This window comes from Sus scrofa, chromosome 5 (genome assembly GCF_000003025.6).
Source record: "Sus scrofa isolate TJ Tabasco breed Duroc chromosome 5, Sscrofa11.1, whole genome shotgun sequence".
NCBI classification, from domain to species: Eukaryota; Metazoa; Chordata; class Mammalia; order Artiodactyla; family Suidae; genus Sus; species Sus scrofa.
This window is the reverse complement of record NC_010447.5, coordinates 88,292,760-88,318,424: the sequence shown is the minus strand read 5'-3', so window position 1 is coordinate 88,318,424 and position 25,665 is coordinate 88,292,760. Positions and strand designations below refer to the sequence as shown.

The 25,665-nt window shown below is 42.7% G+C and overlaps 1 protein-coding gene across 1 annotated transcript; it reads right to left on the bottom strand.

The window, feature by feature from the left end:
* Positions 1,314–25,665, bottom strand: NDUFA12 (NADH:ubiquinone oxidoreductase subunit A12). The gene is made up of 4 exons (XM_003126715.4): positions 25,477–25,665; positions 24,506–24,588; positions 20,906–20,993; positions 1,314–1,596 (listed from the first exon to the last, which is right to left on the bottom strand). Exons 1-4 carry the CDS (start codon positions 25,560–25,562, stop codon positions 1,416–1,418), a joined length of 438 nt encoding a protein of 145 aa, XP_003126763.1. The 5' UTR covers positions 25,563–25,665; the 3' UTR covers positions 1,314–1,415.

The following is a 25,665-nucleotide window of genomic DNA, read 5'->3' as shown; positions in this document are numbered from 1 at the left end:
CCTCAGAGATGCTGGTTTTGAATAGCTTGAGCCCCTAGCGTTTAAAAACACGCCCCAGGTGACTCTAACATGCAGCCAAAACACATTCTAGTTCTTTCCAGACATCCCCATACCAACAGTCAGGACCCTACTCTACTCTTTCATTTTCACGTAAGAAACCCTGAGGAGTTAGGCAGGTCATGTAACTGCCCTGAGTTTCACTCAATCTCTTGAGCTGAGATTTGGGGATCAAGGTTCACTCTCTCCCTTAAGCCACCCAGCGCACTTGAAAGCAATCATCTGACTCCATAATCCTTGCATTCTTTTTCCATTCCTGCTACATTGTTCTATGGGGCCTGCTAACCAGCATCCTGGGGCCTTGTCCTCAGGGGGCTCGTGGATCCCGGTGACTGAGGACAACAGCCTGATAAACTGATCCTGAAGCTGTAAGCTTTCCCTCCAGAAGACGGAGGGAGGTGACACCACCTTTCGTCCTGCCCAGTCATAACCAGCACCCAAGTTTCCTTGTTCCCCTCGAGGTTATTTGCCCACAACCCATTCTCTGGAACCAATCTACATATTCGTTAAAGGCCTTCTGTTTGCAAGCAACAACCAAAAAATCAGTGACCTTATTTAGTTTATTTATTTATTTATTTATTTTTTGTCTTTTTACCATTTCTTGGGCCGCTCCTGCGGCATATGGGAGGTTCCCAGGCTAGGGGTCTAATCGGAGCTGTAGCCACCAGCCTACGCCAGAGCCACAGCAACGCGGGATCCAAGCCGCGTCTGCAACCTACACCACAGCTCATGGCAACGCCGGATCGTTGACCCACTGAGCAAGGCCAGGGATCGAACCTGCAACCTCATGGTTCCTATTCGGATTCGTTAACCACTGCACCATGACGGGAACTCCCCCTTATTTAGTTTAAAGAAATAAAAATATATCAGAATGGAACCTGGGATAGCTCACAGATCCAAATAAACTGTGAAAGAACCAAAACTCAGGAAATCTCTGATACCGTCTCCTTAGAGGCTGCCATAAAATCCCTCCAGCTCTGATGTCTCTCAGCCGCTCTGCCTCTCCACTGATGTTTCAAATCCCGGCAGGAAAATCTGTTGGGCTCAGCTCAGCGCTAGGTCTTCCCCTATCTGTTAGCGAGGGCAGAGAGGCAGGGTCACGCGGCGCAGAGCGCAGACACAAACATGCAGGCAGGAAGGAGCTGGAAACCGAGCAGCTACCCCAACGGAAGTCTACTTCGGTCACCCATGTCTGTAAGCATCTATTTTTGCAGTTGATAAATAACAAAGTCAAGGGCAAAAAGGCACAAAAGACATTGCTTAATCAAATAATTTTAATCAAGGTAACAGTAAGTAATGAAGGCGCAATTATAGGAAAAGCCTCTTATTTTACATCTTTAAATTGTTTTTCGTTCTCTTTACTTGTAAGGTGTTGAAGGTGGGACCCACTCCTGAATCTTCTTTCTAGTGGTGGAATAGGGTACGTACTGCTGTGGAGTGCCACTCACGTTGAATTTATGGTTTGTCCAAATGTATTTACGAGCAGTAGGTGGTTTTGTTGTTGGAGGATCATCAGTCATACAATGAAGCCAACGATGCCTGAAAGAGGGGAAAAAAACGCAGACAGTTACGAAGAGGCAGCATAGTGTGCTGGAAGGAGGGTTAGGAGGGTTAAGTGATGGAGCTACTGTGTTGCTTGAGCTCAAATCTTAGCTCCTTCACTAACTAGCTGAACTTTTCTATGCCTTGGTTTTTTCATCTGAACGTTCTTTTTTTCTCTTTTTGGTTGCATCTGCAGTATGCTTAAGTACCTGGGATCAAACTCACGCCACAGCCACAGCAGTGACAATGCTGGATCCTTAATCCACCAGAGAACTCCCATCTGAACATTCTTAAAGGATAGTATGAGGAGTAAATGAGTTAATACACATAAAGGTCCTAGAAACAGTCCTTATGCACAGGAGGTACTCAACGAATGTTAGCTATTGCTGTTGTGATTACTGTGGTTCATCAAATCTGACATCGTCAATTCTAAGAAAGGCCATTATTTAATACATCTTTAAGAAAGAATAAATGCTAATTAAATTGAGACACTGTTGATTATATATATCATGTATTCTGGAGTTCCTGTTGTGGCTCAGCGGGTTAAGAACCTGACAGGGGTCTATGAGGATTAGGGTTTGACCCCAGGCTTCGCTCAGTGGGTTAAGGATCCCGTGCTGCTATGAGCTGTGGTGTAGGTTGCAGATCACCAGCTGCAGCTCCGATTCAACCCCTAGACTGGGAACTTTCATATGCCACAGGTACAGCCCTAAAAAGCAAAAAACAAACAAACAAAAAAACCCTTTACCCAAAAAACATGCATCCTAATTTTAGATGAAAAAATCTATTTTAGAACTGATAACATACAGTATTACTGTTAGATGCTAGAGGCTGATGCGGGAGTTTCAGTTTGCTCAGGTTGCTCTGGCTCATGAAGCTCTAGTTTGAAATCCATGAGGCTCCTGCTGAAGAAGAGGGTCTCTGTGTGCATCTTAAACTCAAGCTTAAGTCTGAACACTGCGGGACACACAGCTTGTCATAATAAAATGATTAAATCACAGCCTAAAGTTCACAAGTGTTTCAGCTTCAAGGGTTTAACAATTTAATGTCAAAAGGTATTTGCTGCAAGTTCCAGAGACCTGACCTAGAGAAGGAAGCTGGGCATTTCCTTGTAGTACAGAGAAGTATCACTCTATCAACAAAGAAGAATGAAAGCCCAAAGGACAAAGAGTGGAACTGAGCAGAAAGCCATGTTGAATTTACACGGGAAAGGAAGGGGAGCGAGAATTCACAGCAAGGCTCAGCGCTCACAAGACAAAGATGACTCTACAGGAAAAGCAATGAAGTGATAGGCACTGAACTGCAGCTCTAAGGAACAAAATGAGGCGGGGGTGTCGGGGGAGTTAGAGGAAGAGAATAGCCCAGCTACACAAGAGAGGGCAAGCGGAGGAAGTTTTAGTAAAATAACTGAGACTAAAGCTAATGAGAAAATTTTATGATGTAAGTTTAAAAATATTTGCTAACAGGAATTGATAGACATATCTAGGTAACTGGCGAAAACCAGTAAAAACAGAGATAAAATACTATTACTGTTGCTTTATTTGTGTCTAAAGGTAATTATACCATGATCAGCTAACACAATGAAGAACGAAGTCTGCACATACTGGGTTGGTTTCCTCCTCACATCCTCCAAAGCAAACTGGGCAGTAGGGAAAGGAACCTGAACCAGTAAACCACGCCCACTAACAGGCGCTCTGAACTGTGGTGAGACAGGCTGCACCAGCCGCTCAAACCCAAGGCTGCTACTCATCAAGGGGCTTGATGTAAACTAAGGCACCGCAGAAATATTTAACTTTTACCTTTTGAGGCAGCTTAAGTGACGAAAGAAAATTTTTATTCACATAATTGCTGTGAAGACTCCTGAAAGTTAAAATGGTATTTAAGGAATCATGGTCCAAAGCTTTTATATGCCTATTCAGTTACTTAACTGAGGAACTGAAGAGCTCAGAGAGAAAGAGAAAATACTCAAGAAAACTACAAGATATCTTTTATAACGCATGAGATCTGAAAATGTTCATCCAGGAAGCTGTGAACTGGCATTTGGCACCTGCCATCAGCCTCTACGTGGATTAAATCAGAAGCCATGGCAGCTGCCAGCCTGCAGTAGCCCCTGAGCAAAGCTCGCGAGGTCGGGTCGGGCGTGAGGCCCTCTGTGCTCTGGGAAAACTGGCAGAACCGGTCTTCAGATAGTTGATATTCTTAGATTTTATGAGCCAAATTCTTACATCTCCTTGTATCGAGAAAAACACTACACTTTCATGACGACTGATGTCGCGACTAGCAGCGACCTTCACGAGAGCAGCAGCAGACGCCTGCGAACTGCGAGCAGGGCTGCAGGAACCTCCCGTCCCTGTATCACCTGTACCCTGATACGCCCCCTTTCCTCTCGGGGTATCTCAGAGCGGTGGTGAATGCTGCCGCAGGCTGTTCTTCCAAAAGAAAGACAAAACAAAAAAGAGGTCAGTCATCTCTGAGTGCAGCCCCTCCCAAGGCGAGCTGCTGAGCCCTGATGGAACTTGAGAAAGAAACAAAAAACACTGGCCCGTTCGGCTGAGGTGTACATTAAAGGAGTGATTCCAGTAAGCCCAGACCTTTACATCTCCCCACAGAAACTCTAAAATCCTTGAGACATCTGGGCGTTCCCATGTGGCTTAATGGTAACGAATCCAACTACCATGAGGATGCAGGTTCGATCCCTGGCCCCCCTCAGTGGGTTAAGGATCCAGTATTGCAGTGAACTGTGGTGTAGGTCACAGACGCGGTTCAGATCCTGCGTTGCTGTGGCTGTAGCACAGGCTGGCAGCTGCAGCTCTGATTTGACCCTTAGCCTGGGAACTTCCATGTGGCATGCATGGGTACAGCCTAAAAAGAAAAGACAAAAAAAAAAAAAAAGACACCCAGTTTTCTGTAAATTTTTTGTTCTTACTACCTTCCCTTTGTTACCAAAACTCATAACTCCTAGCTCACCCCTCACCCCCTCGGATGGGTTTTCTCAAGGCTACCCGAGATGCTATCTCCTGGGCTCAGGTCCTCATTTCACCCAAATAAAACTTAACTCTCAGCTTTCAGGTTGTGCATTTCTTTTTAAGTCGATAAAGGCTACTGGCTAGTCAGGGAATGAGTAAATGATAATTTATTCTCATTATGGTAGAATAAGAAACTATAACAAGTAAGAAAATGTTTATAGTCTGCTAGGCTAATACAACCCTTCTGTCATATTATTAAATGAAGGCTAAAAAAATAATACCTTTTAGATTTCCACACCAAAGGGTTTTTGCAAAACAGGTTTTCCGCTGTGTCATTTTTATTACAATTAATTAAAGACACTAATGCACTAACAGTGTTATTATCTAGAAAACTGTTGAGCTGGCACTACACCCACTGCAATTTTTAAATCACTGTTATCTTACAGGACAAAATATAAAGTTACTTAAACTTGATGATAATGTCAGTGAGACTACAAATAACAAGAAAGGCAAAAAGTTACAACTACAAAAGATATAAACATTTATAATAAAAACATATTACACTTTGGGAAAGACTCAGTACTCAAATATATTCGAGTGTGTCAAAATAACTGAAAACAAAGATATTAAATCACAATTACCACACAACTCAAACGGCAACTGAGTTTAAGTGGACGATGGAATTTTCAGCTGTATATGAGGAAAAAGCATACAAAGGAAAAGGGGAAGAACACTCTCCCTCCTCCGGCAATATACTACTTCGCTTAAATTAGAGGCGGTCAGCCATTACAAGCACTAAATGGAGAAATCGATTTGTGAAGAATGAAACAGCCTAGCAGGAAATTTAAGAAATAAAATGTAGGAGTTCCCATCGTGGCGCAGCAGAAATGAATATGACTAGGAACCATGAGGCTGCAGGTTCGATCCCTGGCCTTGCTCAGTGGGTTAGGGATCTGGTGTTGCCGTGAGCTGTGGTGTGGGTCGCAGACACTGCTTGGGTCTGATGTTGCTGTGGCTGTGGTGTAGGCCGGCAGCTGTAGCTCTGATTCAACCCCTAGCCTGGGAACATCCATATGCCATGCGTGCGGCCCTAAAAAGCATGTGCGCGCAAGAGAGAGAGAGAGAAAGAAAAGAAAGAAAAGGTATACTATATAAAATAGGTATACTATATAAAATAGATTTTTTAAAAAAATCACTGCAAATAGAAATTCCCATCTGTGGCTCAGTGGTTAACAAATCCGACTAGGAACCATGAGGTTGCAGGTTCGATCTCTGCCCTTGCTCAGTGGGTTAAGGATCCGGTGTTGCCGTGAGCTGTGGTGTAGGTTGCAGACGCGGCTCGGATCTCGTGTTGCTGTGGCTCTGGCGTAGGCCGGTGGCTACAGCTACAATTCGACCTCTAGCCTGGGACCTCCATATGTCGCGGGAGTGGCCCTGGAAAAGGCAAAAAGACCAAAAAAAAAAAAAAAAAAAATCACTGCAAATAAAAAGTCTCTAAGATGGATTTTAATAAAGATAAAAAGTTAAATTTTCCCTTTCAGAAAATTCCCAGAAATAAAACATTAACAAATAACAGCCAACAATGACAAAAATATAAGCAGTTTTGAATCTTTTCCTTGGATAATATACATAATTAATTTGGGGACTCAAGACAGAACGTTCATATTTCAAGTGTTTTCACTTAACCTCACTGAGCCCAGAAAGACTTTTCCATTTTTCTTTCTTTTTTTCCCCTTTTTATAGCCACACCTGCACCATATGGAAGTTCCCAGGCTAAGGGGCTGAATCAGAGCTGCAGATGAGGCCTATGTCACAACCATGGTAACACCAGACCCTTAACCCACTCAGGGAGGCCACGGATTGAAAAACTTGCATCCTCCAAGACACGATGTTGGGTCCTTAACCCACAGAGCCACAATGGGAACTCCAGATTTTTCAATTTTTCAAAAAATAAATATAATAGACTAAAAAAACCCCTCCAGATTGATTTTTGGGGTAAAAATATTCATTATACTAAAACAATTATTACTCTATCCCACTTTAGTTTATGAAACACTCTCATGCTTTTCGGCCATGCCCGTGGCATGTGGAAGTTCCCAGACCAGGGATCAAACCCATACCACAGCAGCAACCCAGACCACTGGGGTGACAAGGCCAGATCCTTAACCCACTGTGGCACAAGGGAGCTCCACTCAGTCATTTATTTAACACTAACCTAATATTTCACACTTTAAATTTGAGGAAACAGAATTGAAATGATTTTCTCAAGGTCCCACAGTGTACGTGTTACAGAGCTGAGGCTTTAGCATAGTTTCCCAATGGCTGAAGAGAACGCTCTGATCAGGAACTTAAATAGAATTAATAGATGGAAACTTGTTGGAATTATGATAGCATCTAAGTATCTGTCAAAATCCTGAGAGCATTTTAATCCCAGGATTGTGCTCAGTTACAAATGCATGAATATTTATATTCATAAGCCATATTAGTATTTATAGAATATGAAGGACCATTTCTAAGCTTAATATCAAAGGCAAAAAGCCATAAAGAAAAAAATGGTATGCAAACTATTGCGTTTGGAGTGGTTAAGCAATGAGATCCTGCTGTATAGCACAGGGAACTATACCAGTTACTTAAGATGGAACATTATGGAGGATAAGGTGAGAAAAAGAATGTATACATATGTGTGACTGGGTCACTTTGCTGTACAGTAGAAACTGGCAGAACACTGTAAACCAACTATAACAGAAAAATAAAAATCATTAAAAGCAAAAAGAGGAGTTCCCGTCATGGCTCAGTGGTTAACGAATCTGACTAGGAACCACGAGGTTGTGGGTTCGATCCCTGGCCTCGCTCAGTGGGTTAAGGATCTGGCATTGCCATGGGCTGTGGTGTAGTTCGAAGATGCAGCTCAGATCCTGCGTTGCTGTGGCTGTGGCGTAGGCCAGTGGCTACAGCTCCGATTCAACCCCTAGCCTGGGAACCTCCATATGTCGCAGGTGCAGCCCTAAAAAAGAACAAAAATAAATCAACAAAGAAAAAAATGGTAAATTCACCACATAAAAATTGAAATGTTTATATCCTAAAACCTAGAAAATAAGATTAAAAAATAATCAGGGAAAAATATTTGTAATATACAGAAAGTAGTTCATCTATCACGACAAATCACAAAGAAAAAGTCTAACATCCAAGAGAAAAATGGATAATAGCTGTTAAAAGTCATAAAAAGAAAAATGACAAACAACCAAAAAAGTTTAATAAAGGAAACGAAAATTAAAACAAGACATAACTTTGGACTTGCTAAACCGGCAAAGATTTATGAAAATAATAACAATATCCAGTATTGGTGAGGTTATAGAGAAATCAACACTCATACAGCTGAATGTATCTACCGTGAGAGTGTACAGTGAGGGTGTTTTGGCAGTCAGCACCAAACACTTATACACGTCTGGATGCAGCAATTTTACTTGTAGGATTGCTGGAGAGGGTGTGGAGAAAAGGGAACCCTCTTACACTGTTGGTGGGAATATAAATTGGTACAACCTCTATGGAAAACAATATGGAAGTACCTCAGAAAACTATATATAGAACCACCATACGACCTAAAAATCCCACTCTTGGACAAAACTTTCCTTGAAAAAGACACATGCACCCACATGTTCACTGCAGCACTATTCACAACAGCCAAGACATGGAAACAACCTAAATGTACATTGACAAATGACTGGATTAAGAAGATGTGGTATATATACACAATAGAATACTACTCAGCCATAAAAAAGAACAAAATAATGCCATTTGCAGCAACATGGATGGAACTAGAGACTCTCATACTCAGTGAGGTAATGTTATCACTTATATCTGTAATCTAATATATGGCACAAATGAACCTTTCCACAGAAAAGAAAATCATGGACATGGAGAACAGACTTGTGGTTTCCGAGGGGAAGGAGTGGGATGGATTGGGAATTCAGGGTTCATAGATGCAAACTATTGCCTTTAGAATGGATAAGCAAAGAGATCCTGCTGTGTAGCACTGGGAAATATATCTAGTCACTTATGAAGGAGCATGATAATGTGAGAAAAAAGAAAGAATACACAGACGGGTAACTGGGTCACCTTGCTGTACAGCAGAAAATTGACAGAACACAGCAAACCAGCTATAACGGAAAAAAAAAATATTATAAAAAAACTTAAAAAAATAATTAAAAAAATAAAAATTTGTATTTGTAAAGAAAAAAAAAAAACAAAACACAAAAACAAAAAAAAAACTTACTTGTAGGAACTAGCCATAAGGAAATAAGGATGTGTGGGTAAATGCTTATATACAAGGCTATTAACCTAAGGTTTATTTATAATAGTGAAAACACGAAAAGAACAAAACCAAGAATAATTTAGGAAATACAGCAGAAACTGGCACAACACTGTAAATCAACTTTAATTTAAAAAATAATGGTACAGAGAGTATTTCATGACTTGAGAAAATATTCACTATACGTTAATAAGTTGGAAAAGCAAGTTATTTACCTTAATGATACTAGGTAGTATTTATAAGTCATCGGTATTGTACTAAACATTTTATAAACATGAACTCATTTAATCCTTAAAACAACTCTATGAGGCAGACATTATTATCCCAATTTAATAAGTGAGGAAACTAGAGCACCAAGAATCTAAATAACTTGCCCAGGATAGTGAAGATAGGATTCAAACCCTGACTACCTCTTTTAAAAACCAAAACAAAGGATACATATGCTTAGGAAAAGAGGGATGTGGTTTCATCTCTGTGGGGTAGGATCATAGGCTACTTTTATTTTGTTATTTTCTGAAAAACTTTTGTAATAAAACATGTACTACTTTACAATATGAAAGAAAACTATTAAAAGGAAAAATCCTAATTCAAAACAGCTAGAGATGGTTTTTAAATCCTGTCCAAGTGTTGAGACTATAAGTAGGTTCTACCTACTTCTAACCTCATCTCATCCCACTTTAAGCCATCACTAACAAAACAAAACACACAACAAAAAACCCCACTCTCTTTGAAGTACTAAGTACTTCAGTGGCAGAGAGACTGTTTCTCTCCGTTTAACTTAATGGAAATTTTTTTCTACATCAATTCCACGGTACAATGTCATTCACTACAGTTACATAGAAAAGGTTCAAACTGTTCTTTTAATCTAGAAACCTCTAAACTTTCTACATACAACTATCTCTAGCATATACTATACACTAATAACCTGTGAACACAACAAAGATTTAGTCTGGAAATTGGAATCAAGAGTAGTTCCTTGTTTACCAAGAGTAACACAGTTTATTTCCCTACCTCACGTATGAAATTTTTCAACAATTCATCTTTGTGAAATGTTAGAATCAGAAGCACTGAATAGTAAATGAAATGTGTTAAACAAAAGCTGAATTAAAAAAACCAAATTATGTCTTCTGCTTATGATTTATACATTTTAACTAAGAAAGGTTATAAAGTAACATTCTGTAACACAGCAATATCTACTTAAACATGCAGTTTATAGTTTCTTAGAATGCAATGTCTTAAAATTCTGATTTTCTGGAGCAGAAAATAAAGTAAAACATGAGGAAGGATCTATTTTGAAAAGAAACTTGCAACCCATTGTACTGAGTAACACTCATTCCAATTCAGTTCAAAGAGTATTTTACACAACCCCTACTAATCTGACAAAGGATAGATTAAACAGATACATTGAGAGGAAGAAGACAATATTCTTTGGCATTGAGAGGTGGCGATTTATTTAGGAAAATAATATTTTAAAAGACTGTAACATATAATTCAGGGGACAAGGTGGTAAAAAGGACCGGCTGAAGTTAGAATGGAATCCCAGGTACATCTATCGAATTCATACAAAAGCTATTAAGAGCTAGAAGAAGCAAAGAAAATCACTGTATCCAAAAAGCCTGTATGTTTAAATATATTTGCATTCATTCAACAAATATTTATGGAACAACTACTATGTGCTAGAAATTGTTTTAGGCATGAGCCACCCAACAGTGAACAAAGTGCTTTTCAAAAAGCATGGGAGTTAGAGAAACAATCAATTGAATAACATGTAGTAAAATGCCAGGGAGAGATAAGCAATACCAAGGAAAAAACGAGAGCAGGGAGGGGGACACGGTGCCAGAGAAGAACAGGGCTCTTCAGCGAGGGCAGTCTGAGGAACCGCTGCAACAGCCACTTGAATAAAGTGAACGCAAAGCGACTGAGGTGGGAGTGTGCTCCCTGCTCAAGGAAAATCCAGAAGGCCAGGGCAGCGCTACCTCAGGAGTCCGCAGGGCAATGAAGAGGGCAGTGTACACAGACCTGGCAGGGCCAGGATCCCGTAAGGCCTCACAGACCATGTAAGGATCTGGGATTTTAATTCTTACCCTGGCAGGAAGCCAACAGAGTTCTGAGCAGAGGTGTGAGGTGATCTGAGTTACATTTTAAAATAACCACTCTTATTACTTAGTGCACTGGGAACACTAGTGTATGGTAAGAATGCAAGCCAAGCAGTTGGGCGGCTGTGGTTGAAGGCCAGGTAAGAGATGACTGTGGTTTGGAGCTCCCGGCATGGCGCAGCGGAAACGAGTTGCGGGTTCCATCCCTGGCCTCGCTCAGCGGGTTAAGGATCCAGCGTTGCTGTGAGCTGTGGTGTGGGTCGCAGATGCGGCTCGATCTGGCGTGGATGCGGCTCTGGCATAAGCCGGCAGCAACAGCTCTGATTTGACCCCTAGCCTCAGAACCTCCATCTGCCGCGGGTGCGGCCCTAAAAGGACAAAAGACAAAAAACAAAAAAAAAAAAAAAAAAAAACAACAAAAGAGATTACTGTGGTCTGGACTATCACAGAGGTAGTGATCAGATGTAGGATATATTCAGAAAGTAAAGCTGAAAGAACCTGCTGATAGACTGGTTATTACAGAAAGCAGCTGGGGAGGACCCTTAAATTTTTGGCTTGAGCAAACAAGAGTCATTGAAGTGTGTAGGAACATTTTTCTTGATAGGTTCGTGAATCTACCTACATTGGATATTTGAAGGTATTTTAAAAAATCAAATATACTGCATTTATAAATGTGCCCTAAGATGCTTAAGGGGATCTAATTAACTAAATTTGCAACTGGAGATAACTGCTTAGGAAAATTTAATCCTTTCCATTAGAGTTTATCAAACATTCATCAAAGAATAAGAGAATATAATGGTTCTTTATTTTTATGCAAAAATATTCAATGTACTAATCTTGTTACCTATTTATAAATAGAACCTCAAAGATTAAGAACAACTATGTTTTAAAATTTGTAGCTGTAATAAATAGAACATTAATTTTAAACCCAAACTGCCATTAACCCTGTTTATATACAAAGCTCCTCAGACACTGAAACACCCAAACTGAAAAACAGAATATTAAGTGAAATGGGGAAAACATCCATGATACATTAAGTGAGAGCAGGGGGAAGAGAAACAAAATATTGCATACAATAAACAAACACATACATATTCACAGACGTATCTATATAAAGCAGCTGTGACCAATAACTCAACCTGTTCTTTACACTGTGATCCTTTAAAAACATTCCTGTTCTACTCAAAAGCAGACACTCAGGTATTTGTTGAATGAGTGAACAAAATGTTAAGTGCTTATTTCTGGGCCAAGGAATTAGAGTATACCTTGTTTGTACCTTGTATTTCTCTGGATTTTCTAAGTTTTCCACAACAATTTGCACATTTTTATAATTAGAAGGAAATATTTTAATGATGATTATAAAGATGGTTTTAATAAACATAAAACTGCTTATATTACTGAGAGAAAACAAAACTGAATATAATTATGAACTACAGAAGAAATTTATTTCCAAGGACTACAGGAAATATGCCAGATGTTGACAGTGGTTGCCTCTCAGGGGTGTATGTGGATTATTCCTGCCCCTGGACAGGTTCTTATAAATTTTTCTGATCTCTCCACATTTTTCTCAAGAACAGATTCCATTTAGATTCCATGAAGTTCATACTGCTAAATCAATCCTGTCCTTATCTTAGGTAACCTCTCAGCAAAAGTCAATACCACGAGATTTCCCACGTTTGTTGAAATGCTCATCTCTCTTGCCTTTCCTCTTATTTTGCTAGCTACTTTTTATTCTTCTTCGCTGGCTTGACCTGTCCTGTTCCAGATTCATATATCTTGCTGTTTACTCGACATTCTGTTCACTTGGATTTCTGAACATACAGGATCTCAAACTTAACACACCCAGAAAAGAGGCTTCTGATTCCTGCCCTCCACCCTCACAACTCAGCCTTCTCCCGGTCTTCCCAAGGGAACCAACAGCACCATCCTCTACCCACCTCCCCAGCCCCAAACCTAAGAATCGGCCTTGATGCCTCTCTGTCGCCTCCAAGTAATCCCCCTAACCTGCCACCTTACTTCCTGACAAAAGCTTCTAGAACATCTTTTGCCAAGTGAAAAAAGCTGATACCACGATGTTAGGTACCCTAAATAAATCAACCTTACAGGAGAAAACCGTCTATTCATGTCATGGCACTGGAAAAACCTTCAAGGACAAAATTATTTTGTTTTTAAAAAAAGAAACCTCTTGAACATGTGCTATATTTTTAAAAAAGTACTTATGCATTACTTGAGTAATTTAACCATTAATTTTAATAAGGAAAAATCAAATACATAAGGAGCAGAAATAGTGCACTGCACAGAGGAAGAAAAGACATGTTACTTAAAATGAACAAAAGGTGCCACCATGTGGGGAAAAAAGTATACATACAGTAAAGAAAAATCTAGGCAAGCCATCCATGGTTTTCTCCTTTTTTAAAACTTGGTTTAAAGGATTTCAGAGTTTCAATACTCCACAAAACAAAACAAAACAAACAAAAATACTTTGTTTTTCCTGATGTAAGTGAAAACAGTCATTTTATACGACTTCTCATAAAATAGTCCAGATTTTCTACCATTCTACTGGTACTCAACAACATTTTATCTTGTCAGATTTCATGTAGATACTGATTACTTACCTGGCTTACTAACATAAAAATGAAAATAAAGATGATTTCACATTGCTGTACAGATAATGGCAACGAGTCAACTTAAAATTTACGGCCATCAAAAGTGGTAACAAACAGGGCTTGTAATCTATTGAAATACTTTGAGGGTTCTACTCAGTCAAGTTAAAGAAGAAATTAATATCTCACCGCTGACCTCATAAAATAAAACGGATAAGAAAAGGAAGGTACTGTACCAAAGAAAAATAGCAGACACTAAGTACAGTAGTAGTCTACCAGCTAGTATTCATTAAGTGACTCTAATTATAAGAGAGAATTATATATTTTGTTTACCGATATGAATGTATAAACACACCAGGTGCCTGACACATACTGAGGTGTACAATAAATATTCATTTAATGGAACAAACTGTAAGCTGAGTGATGCGTTAGGTTCTAGCCAAAAATTTTTTTTCTTTGGGTCTTTTTTTTTTTTTAAGGACCGCACCTTCAGCACATGGAAGTTCCCAGACTAGGGGTCGAATCAGAGCCGTAGCTGCCGGCCTACACCACAGCTCAGGGCAGCGCTGGATCCTTAACCTACTGAGAGAGGCTGGGATCAAACCTGTGTCCTCATGGATACTAGTTGGGTTCTTAACCCGATGAGCCACAGCAGGAACTCCTAGGCCACAGATTTTTTGATTTTCAAGGTGTGTGTAGCTCCACTGCTCATCCCAGAGGTATGTTCCACTGTGTGTTCCTTCTGTTTATCTACTGGGAGACCTAACAGCCTTACTGACCGCTGACAGATTCAAACAAAAAAGCCTTGAGACAAGACAGCCCAAATGAACTCACTTTCCCACAAAATTTCAAATGTTCCCACCTGATAGGGAGCAGTAAGTGAGCCACAGAAGTTCATTAAAGATATTCCTTGGCGTTCCCATCATGGCTCAGTGGTAATGAACCCAACTAGCATTGGATCCTGTGTTGCTGTGGCTGCGGTGTAGGCCGGCAGCTGTAGCTCCGATTCAGCCCTAGCCTGGGAAGTTCTGAAAGGAAATCCTTCACCGGGTGAGACTATGCAGCCAGTCAACAGACCGTAAACCATCACAGGCCACACTGGGCACCAGACAACCCAGAAGGACAGAGGACAGGACCCACAGCTTGCCAGCCAGGCAGCATCGGGTGTTCCTCTCCCTGGGAGTCTTTGCAGTAGTTCACGCGGCCATCCAGGAGCTACTGCCTTTGACTCCCCAGCTGACATGGCCCAGGCTCAAGGGAGATGAGAGCCACAGCAGGGAGGCGCAGGAGCTAACCTGACTCAAAAGCTTCATGTCCACAAAAGCTAACATCTCCAATAACAACTGCACAGGCAGGGCTTCAGGATTTCCACTCCCCTACACCACAGCTCATGACGCCGCCAGATCCTTAACCCAGTGAGCGAGGCCAGGGATCAAACTTATGTCCTCATGGATGCTAGTCAGATTCGTTTCTACTGAGCCACAACGGGAACTCCCTGACTCATTTTTTTTTTTTTTAAGTTTTATTTATTTTATTTTTTGCCATTTCTTGGGCCACTCCTGTGGCATATGGAGGTTCCCAGGCTAGGGGTCGAATCGGAGCTGTAGTTGCCAGCCAGAGCCACAGCAACACGGGATCCAAGCCGCGTCTGTGACCTACACCACAGCTCACGGCAATGCTGGATCGTTAACCCACTGAGCCAGACCAGGGATCGAACCCGCAACCTCATGGTTCCTAGTCGGATTCGTTAACCACTGCGCCACGATGGGAACTCCCTGACTCACTTCTAATAAGGAGAATACCGATGTGTGGGCTATAGCTCCGATTCGACCCCTAGCATGGGAATTTCCATATGCCACATGCACTGCTTCGAGCGCATTTCTAAAAAAGGTGGGGGTGGGGGAGAGAAGGGAGTCCCGTGGTGGGAAAGCAGCAATGAGACCTGTTATATACAGTGGAATTCATCAAATAAATAACTATTTAAAAAAAAAAAAAGAAAAAGATGCAAGTACAGGAAGGGAAAAAAAATTAGAATGTAAATGTAATCTAATCTTTGGCGCTGAACTAATTCGGCACCATTGTTGTGGACTTACAGGTTTGAGTATATAGAGGAAAAAGAAAGAGATTTAGAAATAGGAATTTACACACACAGAGAGACACTTTTTAGAGGCATTCCTGAGCTTGTCCACTGAGAGGGCCTGGGAGCACTGAGGCCCCAACAGCGATAAGCATACCTTGCACGCAGAGTATTAGATCATAAATACTCTTCTCTCCTAAAAAAACAGCAGGCAAGAAAATAAACAGAAGGCTCTTCAGAGAAATGGCTGTTTCCATAGTGGGACAGGGAAAGTATAAGATGAACCTGGAACATCTTTTGTCAGAAAGAAAGAAAATGTTCTAAGAATGATGGAGACATTTCAAAGGGAACCAAAATGCAGACTGATGGGTGCCCACTGGCCAAAATGAGTTCAATCTGAGCAATAAAAGAACAAATTATAGGGAGTTCCCTGGAGGCTCAGTGGGTTAAGGATCTTGTGTTGTTACTACTGTGGCTTGTGTTGCTGCTGTGGTGCAGGTTCAGTCCCTGGGCCAGGAACTTCTACATGCCTAGGGCATGGCAACCAAAAAAAAGAAGAACAAATTAGAGTAATGGATTATACCCATCGATTAAAACAACAGTTCACACATACATACATATAAATTAAAATTGGAAGAGGAACTGGACAGTTAGATGACCTCAGTGTCTCCTCACAAAATACTAATTAAGAGCAAAGGGAACATGAGTAACTGCAGAATGGAAAACCCTGGCAGACACACCCCAATCAAGGGGCAAGTTTTCAGTCATGAGACAAGTCAGAATCAGATGCCGTTCGATAGAATGCAACGTGAAGGTTATGGCAGTGCTTCTGTGACATTACTGCCAAGGATGCAGAGCCTGCATCTCGTCATGAGCAAACAGTGGGCAAACCCACACAGAGGGACATTCTACAACATAACTGGCCTGTAATTTTCCAGTGCTAAGATCCTAAAAACCAAGGAAAAGCTGAGGAACCAATCCAGGGTGAAAGAGATGAGGGAGAGAGAGGTGAGATCCACATGGAACGCGTCACTAGACCCCTCTTGCTATGAAGGACATTACTGGGACACAACAGGGTCTGAAGACTGATTAGAGAGCAGTGGTGTATCACTGTTAACCTCCTAACTCTGAGGGTTATAAGGCGGTTCATCAAGAGAATGTCCTTGTTCGTAGGAATTACACACTAGTGCATTCAGCTGTGATAGGACATCGTTTTGGCAGCTTTAAAATGATTCAAATACTTGTAACTTTTCAAACAGTTTAGGATTTGTTCTCAAAATTAAAAAAAAAAAAAAAAAAAAAAAAACCAACCTGTAAAATAGATCGCATCCTACCGTACCTTCCAGGGACGTACAAGGAACTTCAGAAAAAGAGCCAAAGGATTTACCCACGGTCGACAAGACCTACATGCTCAGGGCCCGAGCTATTTCTCCCACCTCATCTCCTAATACCTTCCCCTCACTTATTCCATCCCTGCCAAACTGGCCACACTGCTGCTCTCTGAATGCAAATGACACATCTCGAACACACGGTGCATCTGCGCCCCTAGTTCCTACTGCCTGGAGCTACTCACCCCCCACACAGCCCCCCTTCAAATGTCACTTCCTCAAAAAAGCCTTCCCTGACCCCTGTGTATATATATACATAAAACAGCTACCTCCTCCACAAAGGAAGGGGTTGCTCTTTACCCCTTTATGAATGCCAGCTTCCTCGCATTTACTGTTGCCTAATATATATATTTTCTGCTTCCCCTCATGAGAGCAAGGACTCCGCTTCATTCACTGTGGTATCCCTAGTGCCCACGATAGTTCTTGGCACCTGGTAGGTACGAAATAGTTATCTGAATGAGTAAAACCTGCCAACCTCTTCCTTTAACAGGCGTTAAAATAAATCTTTAAGTTAAAGGGTCCAGAGAAAAGAAAGGAAGCCACAAACAGAAAATCCAGCTGGAATACCTGGCTCTCTAATAAAAGATTAATCAACCCAACTTCAAATTTATTCATGGATCAAATCAAAGCTAAGAGTATAATTCTACAATGTATCGCACTCAGCAAAGGGGGCTTCTGAGAAACAAACAGCTGAGCTCACCCAAACCACTTCTCCCTACAAAGACCATCGCAGGCCTTTCCAGCTCCCCTTACAAACAAGGGTCATCAAAAGGACTCGGACCTTAGGAGGCTCCACACGACAAAGAAACTCAGCTTTGTGTTCTCAACTGCCCTCAGGCACCTGCTAGGGTGATGTTCTCGTCTATAGCTTTTAGCTTCTTTTTCATCTCCCATCTTATATATGAAGGGATTTGCTTAGCTGAATAGTACTTTTATCATTTCAGATTTTTACCTATTTAATAGTTTTAAATGTGTTTCATCCCACGTAAATGAGTCCCCTTCCCCAACCCCCCACACCCCCCAAAACAGAGACCCTGACACTGTGTTAGATGGCGGCTTTGAAGAAGATGGCCACCAATCTGAGGAAGACAGCCCACAGGGCTCCCACAGACTCTCAGGACCAGCCCCACCCCAAAAATAATCAACCAAACAATGAAAACTGGGAGGACACCTTGCCTCCGAAAGCCAACGTTCCACTTTGAGATCTTGGTCTCAAATAGTGCCCCTGGCATATACGAAGTCCCTCGGGAAAAGGCAGGCAGCTCCACACCTGAAACCACAGTTCCTCCGACTTTAACAGGCCGTACGTTATTATTTCCCACTCAAAAGAGCGTAAAAATCCAGCCTCAAATCAGTGTAAGGAAACAAGGGGTTTTACTAAAGACATAATCCAACACTGTGGTCTTCAAACGACGTCCCTGACATGAGTCAATGCTCCCAGTCAGTCCAAATAGTGGACGAGAGGTTGAAAAGTGGAGGCAGGTGAACTCTTACACATTTTGCTCAGCTCACCTTATATTTTTAAAAGCTATTCTATCCAATCTAGTAGCCTATTCAATTTAAGTCAAATAAATTCCCTTCCTCAGTTGCATTAGCCACAGTTCAAAGCGCTCTGGGCAGTAACAGTGGGAGACTTTAACACCCCACTTACAGCAATGGACAGATCATCCAGGCAGAAAATCAATCAGAAAACACAGGCCCTGAATGAAGCATTACACCAGATGGACTTAATAGATATTCATAGGACATTCCATCCAAAAGCAACAGAATACACATTCTTCTCAAGTGCACATGGAACATTCTCTAAGATTGATCCCATCCTGGGCCACAAATCCAACCTTGGTAACTTTAAGAAAATTGAAATCATATCCAGCATCTTTTCCGACCACAACGCTGCACGACTGGAAATCAACAACAACAGAGTGCTCTGGGCTGCACGTGGCTGGTGGCTTTCCTGCTGGACGCACAGACACACATTTCCATCATAGCAACGCCTACTGGACAGCGCTGTATTTAAATTGACAAATACCTTTAAAAATTAGCACTTCAAAAATACGAAATGTCACGAAGAGACACAAATGTCCACTTTCTCTTGAAAAATCATAGCTAGAACCACTTGGCTGACTTCTCGCCTGATGGAATTGGACAGCGTGACCAGGGCTGCTGCCCTCTGTGACGGAGTGTGTGCGTCTCAGTTCATCATCGTCCCTGATGCGCCCAACGGTCTCACATCTGCACTTCACCCACGCGCGACACAGGCCTGGATTTCTACGGAGTCTTTAGAAGGCAAGCGACTACTACCTCAGCTTCGACTCGACAGAGCCCCAAGCTGTTTCTGATGATCAAGATCAACTGAAAATGTCACAGCTAACCTGACAGTTTGTTTTAGTTTTTTGTGAAATGTCCTAAACCAACTAGAAAAGGTCTCTAGTTTAAATATGTATCAACCAGCAATCTATGAAACAGATATAAGGACTCGCTTTGAAATATCTGATGCAAAACTTGGTAATTCAAGTAAGAGCATTTAAAATTTCATTTCAAAATTGGCATGTGAAAAAAATCATAGGTTTGAGAGACTGGGACAGGGGCTCCCATGTTACAGAAGAGAAATCCAAACTCCAGAGAGGGTATCGCATGTGCTTTAAGTCCAACTGCCAAACAAGATCAGAGGCAGAGTTCTTTTAGCTTTTCTTTTCACTACAGCCAAGTGTCACTACAGCTACTGTTTTCTCCCAAAGTCAGCCACAGCGCCACACACCCCAGCATACGTCCCGACAGGCTGTTGACTCTCCTCCCTCAAGAGACAGACTCTGTCCTCTCTGCTGAACTCGGGCAGGTCTCTAACAGCCTAGACCCATATGGATGCCACACGGGATGACTTCCAAGACTTGCTCGCATAAGGCAACGTGGCTTCAGCCTGGCGCTCTCTCTCAGAGCATCTGCCTAAGGAGGCTCAGGCTCCCTGAGGGTATGGCAACCCCACATGCCAGCTATACCCTCAGCTAACAGCCAGCACTGAGGGAACACATCCTCCGATTGTTGCCAGAGCTGCTCCAGGTCGTGGCTCAGAGGGGCCAAGCCCCACCTTGAGCAGCAGTGTCCTTCTCAAAACCTGCCAGCGTCCCCCTTCTGCAGGAGTTAACAGGAATCTGTAAGGTCCCTTTGGGTCCAGACACAAACAGAAAACCCAGAGGGAACCGGGTGGGACCAACCAATGATCTGACCTACAACAGAACCTGAGTCTCATGAAACAAAGATTTTGACCACATCAGCATATTAAATGACAGACTTTCTGGCAGCCAGACATTAAAGACCAAAAAGAATAAAAAGGGAGAGGCAGCCCCTTGGGAAGGGAGGACCCACCCCTCCCCAGGTGACAAAGGCAGGAGCCTCCCCATTCCATTGTTAGCCTCACTCCTCCTTCGTTTTATTCCTTTGAAATTAAATCCCTCTTGCCACAGGGCAGCCGCGGGGTAGAAGAGGATCTGTGAACCAGTTTCCGCTCCTCTGTTCTTTGGCTACTGAATACAACTTGTGCATGGTCTACCTCAAGCAGGGTCCAACTCGATGATTCCAGCAGCCAGCCTTTGGCCTCCCACTAGAAGCCGCAGATACCCTGCAGCAGAGAGACGCTTTACCTGCTGTGTCTTGTATGACTTCCTGAACCACAAAAACTTGGAGATAAATCCTTATTGTTGTTTTACGCCACTAAGTTTTAGAGTAACTAGTCACACAGCCAGCATAACTGGGACAGATGCTTTCAGAACACCACTGACCACCGTGAAAATAAGCAGATATTCCACAACTACTAGTGTAATAAACTCCTTACTGCCGGGTCAAATAAAACAAAACGATGACTTAGCTTACCATTCCGGGGGCACCATGCTTCCATCTACATCCCAGAAGGTGTCTCTGCCATTCATCTCAGTAGTATATATAACCCACCGGTGACGGCCTAGATGCAAGATCATCATTTAGTTTCGAGAGAGGCGAGGAAATAAACACAACCTTATAAAAAAAGCGTAACTGCATCATATCAAAGACAACAATCTTTTTACTAAGAAAAACGATCCTGGAGTTCCCGTTGCAGCGCAGTGGTTAACGAATCCGACTAGGAACCATGAGGTTGCAGGTTCGGTCCCTGCCCTTGCTCAGTGGGTTAAGGATCCGGCGTTGCTGTGAGCTGTGGTGTAGGTTGCAGACGCGGCTCAGATCCCACGTTGCTGTGGCTCTGGTGTAGGCCAGTGGCTACAGCTCCGATTCGACCCCTAGCCTGGGAACCTCCATATGCTGCAGGAGTGGCCCAAAGAAATAGCAAAAAGACAAAAAAAAAAAAAAAAAAAAAAAAAGAAAGAAGAAAAACGATCCTTCATAAGAGAAATGTTAGAGAACTAGAGCCCTGGGTGTATGAGGGAAGGCGAACTCCTGGAAGCCTAAGGCCAGCTTTGGTCAGTGTCTGCCGCAGCCGAACCCGGGCAGGGGACTGGGATCCACTCTGGGGGAGGGCTCAGGCCTTTCCCTTCGTGGAGAACGCGTGCTTCTTCCCAGCTTCCAGGCCAAGGCAGTGCTAGAGAGGGACCCTGTGCCCAGTCGTTTGGAGTATGCAGGAGAGTGCTCCTCCGAGACTGGGGCAAGAGGTATGTATTCACGGCTATCATACCTGAATTATATGTTTCCATATAAATTATTTACAATAACCTCCAGAGACCCTTTTGGAAATTGGTGATTATTAGATAATAAGCAAACATTATTATGTGATGGTTAGATAAGTAGAACAGTTCATGTCATCAAAACAGTATGACTGCATTCTTTTTTTTTTTTTTTTTTTTGGCCCCCCTACCACATATGGAGTTCCTTGGCCAAGACACAGTTGTGACCTATGCCGAGCTTACAGCAACAGCAGAGTCTTTAAACCACTGTGCCAGGCTGGGGATCAAACCTGCCTCCTGGGGCTGCAGAGATGCCACTCATCCCATTCTGCTGCACCACAGCAGGAACTCCTGACTGCCTTCTTTAACAAGTTTCTGTGGGAGTTCCCGCTGTGGTGCAGCGGAAATGAATCCAACTAGGAACCGTGAGGTTGTGGGTTTGATCCCTGGCCTCGCTCAGTGGGTTAAGGATTCGGTGTTGCCGTGAGCTGTGGTGTAGGTTGCAGATGTGGCTTGGATCCCGCATTGCTGTGGCTGTGGCTAGCCTGGCAGCTGTAGCTTCAATTCAGCCCCTAGCCTAGGAACTTCCATATGCTGCAGGTGCAGCCCTAAAAAGCCAAAAAAAAAAAAAGGAAAAGAAAAGAAAAAGAAAAACCACCAACAAGTTCTGTGAAATACTTGAGAGCCTAACCACGATTTACAAAACTTTTTAAGTTAGGCAAAGACCTGAATTTTAATGAAGACTGTCACTTATTATCACTGGACATTAGGCAAGCTTTATGAAACTCAGTTTTTTTAATCTCTTAGAAAAGGATGATTATACCCACAACTTTAGGCTGCTATGAAAATTAAGTATCTCACACACAGACCTAGCTCAGTATGGGGCACCTAAGTGCCTAATACATAGTAATTGCTTCCATTTCTTCTCCACTGCCCTCATTTATCCTTATAGTGGATTTTAGGCCAATAGGCAATCAGTCATCTACATTTCAGTTTTCCTAGGTAAACATATAGTCAACAAATATGACTAATGCTATTTAAACATGAACTTACCTATTAAAAGAAACATAGATTTGAATGAGGCTTTGTTTCTTTTATGAGAGAAATCAGCCCTGAGAATAATTAACTAAAAGTAAACTATAATCCTAAGAGTTTACAGCGGGACATGAAGGCAGATGGAGGAAACCGTAAGAAAGGTTTCATGAGGACAGGCCATAACGATAGAGCTGAGCTTTAATAATCTCATTTTATATATATAAAAACTTTATTTTATTTTTTTGTTTATGGCCGCACCTGGAGCATATGGAAGTGCTTAGGCTAGGGGCTGAACTGGAGCTGCAGCCGCAGGCCTATGCTACAGCCACCGCAACAGCAGACCTGAGCCACATCTACAACCTAAGCTGTAGCTTGCAGCAAGGCCAGATCCTTAACCCACTGAGTGAGGCCAGGGATCAAACCTGCATCCTCAGGGGCACTATGTCAGGTTCTTAACCTGCTGGGCCACAATGGGAACTCCTATACATAAATTTGAAATGTGCATACGCAGACTCCAAAATTCCACCTTTTTTTTTGGTCTTTTTGTTGTTGTTGTTGTCTTTTTAGGGCTGTACCCTTGGCATCTAGAAGTTCCCAGGCCAGGGGTCGAATGCAAGGTATAGCTACTGGCCTACACCACAGCCACAGCGACTCGGGATTGTAGCCACATCTGTGACCCACACCACAGTTCACGCTGGGGGAAAAAAAAAAAGAAAGAAAGAAAAAGGAAAACCACCAAGTCTGTGAAATGAAAGAGCAACACGGGATCCTTAAGCCATTGAGCAAGGCCAGGGATCAAACCTGCAGCCTCATGGATACTAGTTGGATTCGTCTCTGCTGCGCCACAATGGGAACTCCCAGGTTTATATCACTCTTAATACCAAAGTACTCTAAAAAATCTGTAATTCACAAGTATCCAACTGATGATGACGAACACGAATGCTGCTTTTAGAATTTACTACTAAAACAATGCTACAAAGGTTGTCTTTGTTTTGCAAGAATATCTGAGGTGAATTCTTAGAAGTGGAAGTGCTGGATAAAAGATATGTGCAATGGGGAGTTCCCCTGTGGTTTAGCAGGTTAAGGACCCATGGTGCAGGTTTGAATCCTGGCCCAGGAGCTTCCACATGGTGAGGACAAGGCCCAAAAAAACCACAGTGTAGGAGTTCCCGTCGTAGCACAGTGGAAACAATATGATTAGGAACCACGAGGTTTCGAGTTCGATCCCTGGCCTTGCTCAGTGGGTTAAGGATCCGGCATTGCCATGAGCTGTGGTGTAGGTCACAGATGTGGCTCGGATCCTGCGTTGCTGTGGCTCTGGTGTAGGTTGGCGGCTACAGCTGCGATCAGACCCCTAGCCTGGAACCTCCATATGCCTCAGATGCAGCCCTAAGAAGACAAAAGAGCAAAAAAAAAAAAAAAAAAAAAAAAAAAGCGCAACGTAAATTGTGACAAAATTTACCAACTGTCCCTCACTAACCTATACACTTTTATGGCATTTCCCCACATCGAGATCTATCAGAGTGGCAAGTACTTCAAAATTTGATATGTGAAAAAAGATAACGCTGCTTTTCTGTAACTGCAAGTGAGGATAAACATCTTTTTATGTCTTTGTTGGTCATTTAGTTTTCTTTTCCTGTGAATTATCTTTTTCCTTTTTCTATTGAGTTTGTCATCCCTTTACAAGTACTTTGTAAAAGTTCCCTGTACATTACAGAAAATAAAGTCAAACCAAATTCCAATCTTACTTCCATAGTCATACCAAAAAAACTATTGTACTCACCAAAAAACTGCTTGTTGTCTTCATAGTATTTGTTTCCGTATTTGTCCTCCCCTACTAAGGTTCCAACTCTCACATCGTTTGCCCTGGGAATGTCCAAAAGACAACAAATGATTTCTTTTGTTCACAACACAAATGTACAGAGAGAGTACCAACTTTCACAAACACAGGCAGCTGCACCAACTAGAAAACCGAAGAGCTGCTGGGTATGGTCACTGGTTGTCTACATCTCGCCTTCAGCCTCAGGCTCACCGCCACCCACTGTGGAAGAATCAGCTTTCTGGTAAGAGCTCTGGAATCCCTGCTGGTGTGATCCCAGGATCGTGACTACACGAGAAAAGAGAAACTGACCCAATGTCTGCGCCTGGGTACACTAAAACCTATGATGCAATATCGTCAAATGACAAGTCTACTTTTATCTCCTATCCCTTGGCCATGAAACACTGGAATTAGCAAACACCTTGAGGAAATCTGGAAGCTAAAATAGCTCATCTTCTTAAAATGATACGAATATATCCTGGCTCTTTCATTCGGCTCTGAGTCCCCAAGTCGGTTTCGGTGGACGATGCTGCTCGGCCGAGTCAGGTATACAGGACGAGTCAGGGACCATTGGGATCACCGGGTTCAAGGCTATACTATACAGGGGAGGAAAACGAAGGCCAGTGAAGGGGTTTAAAAAAACAAAAAACCCCAAAACTTTCCCAAGGTCACACAGCGAGTGTTTGGCAATGCTCGGTACGCTCCAGGAAGCTGGGCAGCGGTGCAGTGCATGTGTCCCCGTCTGCATGTCACAGCTCTGTCTGGCCTCTCTCCGGGAGACCCCTGGACAGAGGGACGCCAGGCAGAGGCTGGGCCGGTTGTCCTTGACAAGAGTTGCGGATCCTCCAAGGTGACCCAAGCCCAGGCCCCTTTGCAAGAAACCGGCCAATCCAAGTCCAACCCCGGACGCTAAGAGCAGGGCTCTGGCCGCCTACCTGAAGAGAACCCGTAGGTAGCCGCGGAGGCCGCCGTGGCCGCTGACCTGCTGCAGCCCGCGCCTCAGGACCTGCACCAACTCCATCTTGGCCCCCGGGCCCAGCCTCCCCGGCGCCCCGCGGAAAACCCACCGGAGGGAAGCGGCCACTCAGCGGCAGGGAGCGACGCAGAAGGTCCCCACGCATGCG

Excerpts from the sequence above, each read along its gene's own strand:
- NDUFA12 (XM_003126715.4), bottom strand. The coding sequence starts at position 25,562 with ATGGAGTTGGTGCAGGTCCTGAGGCGCGGGCTGCAGCAGGTCAGCGGC. Across the intron at positions 24,589-25,476 it reads TACCTACGGGTTCTCTTCAG|GGCAAACGATGTGAGAGTTG; the intron begins GTAGGCGGCCAG and ends GGACATTCCCAG. Across the intron at positions 1,597-20,905 it reads AGCATGGTGCCCCCGGAATG|GCATCGTTGGCTTCATTGTA; the intron begins GTAAGCTAAGTC and ends CCCCTCTTTCAG.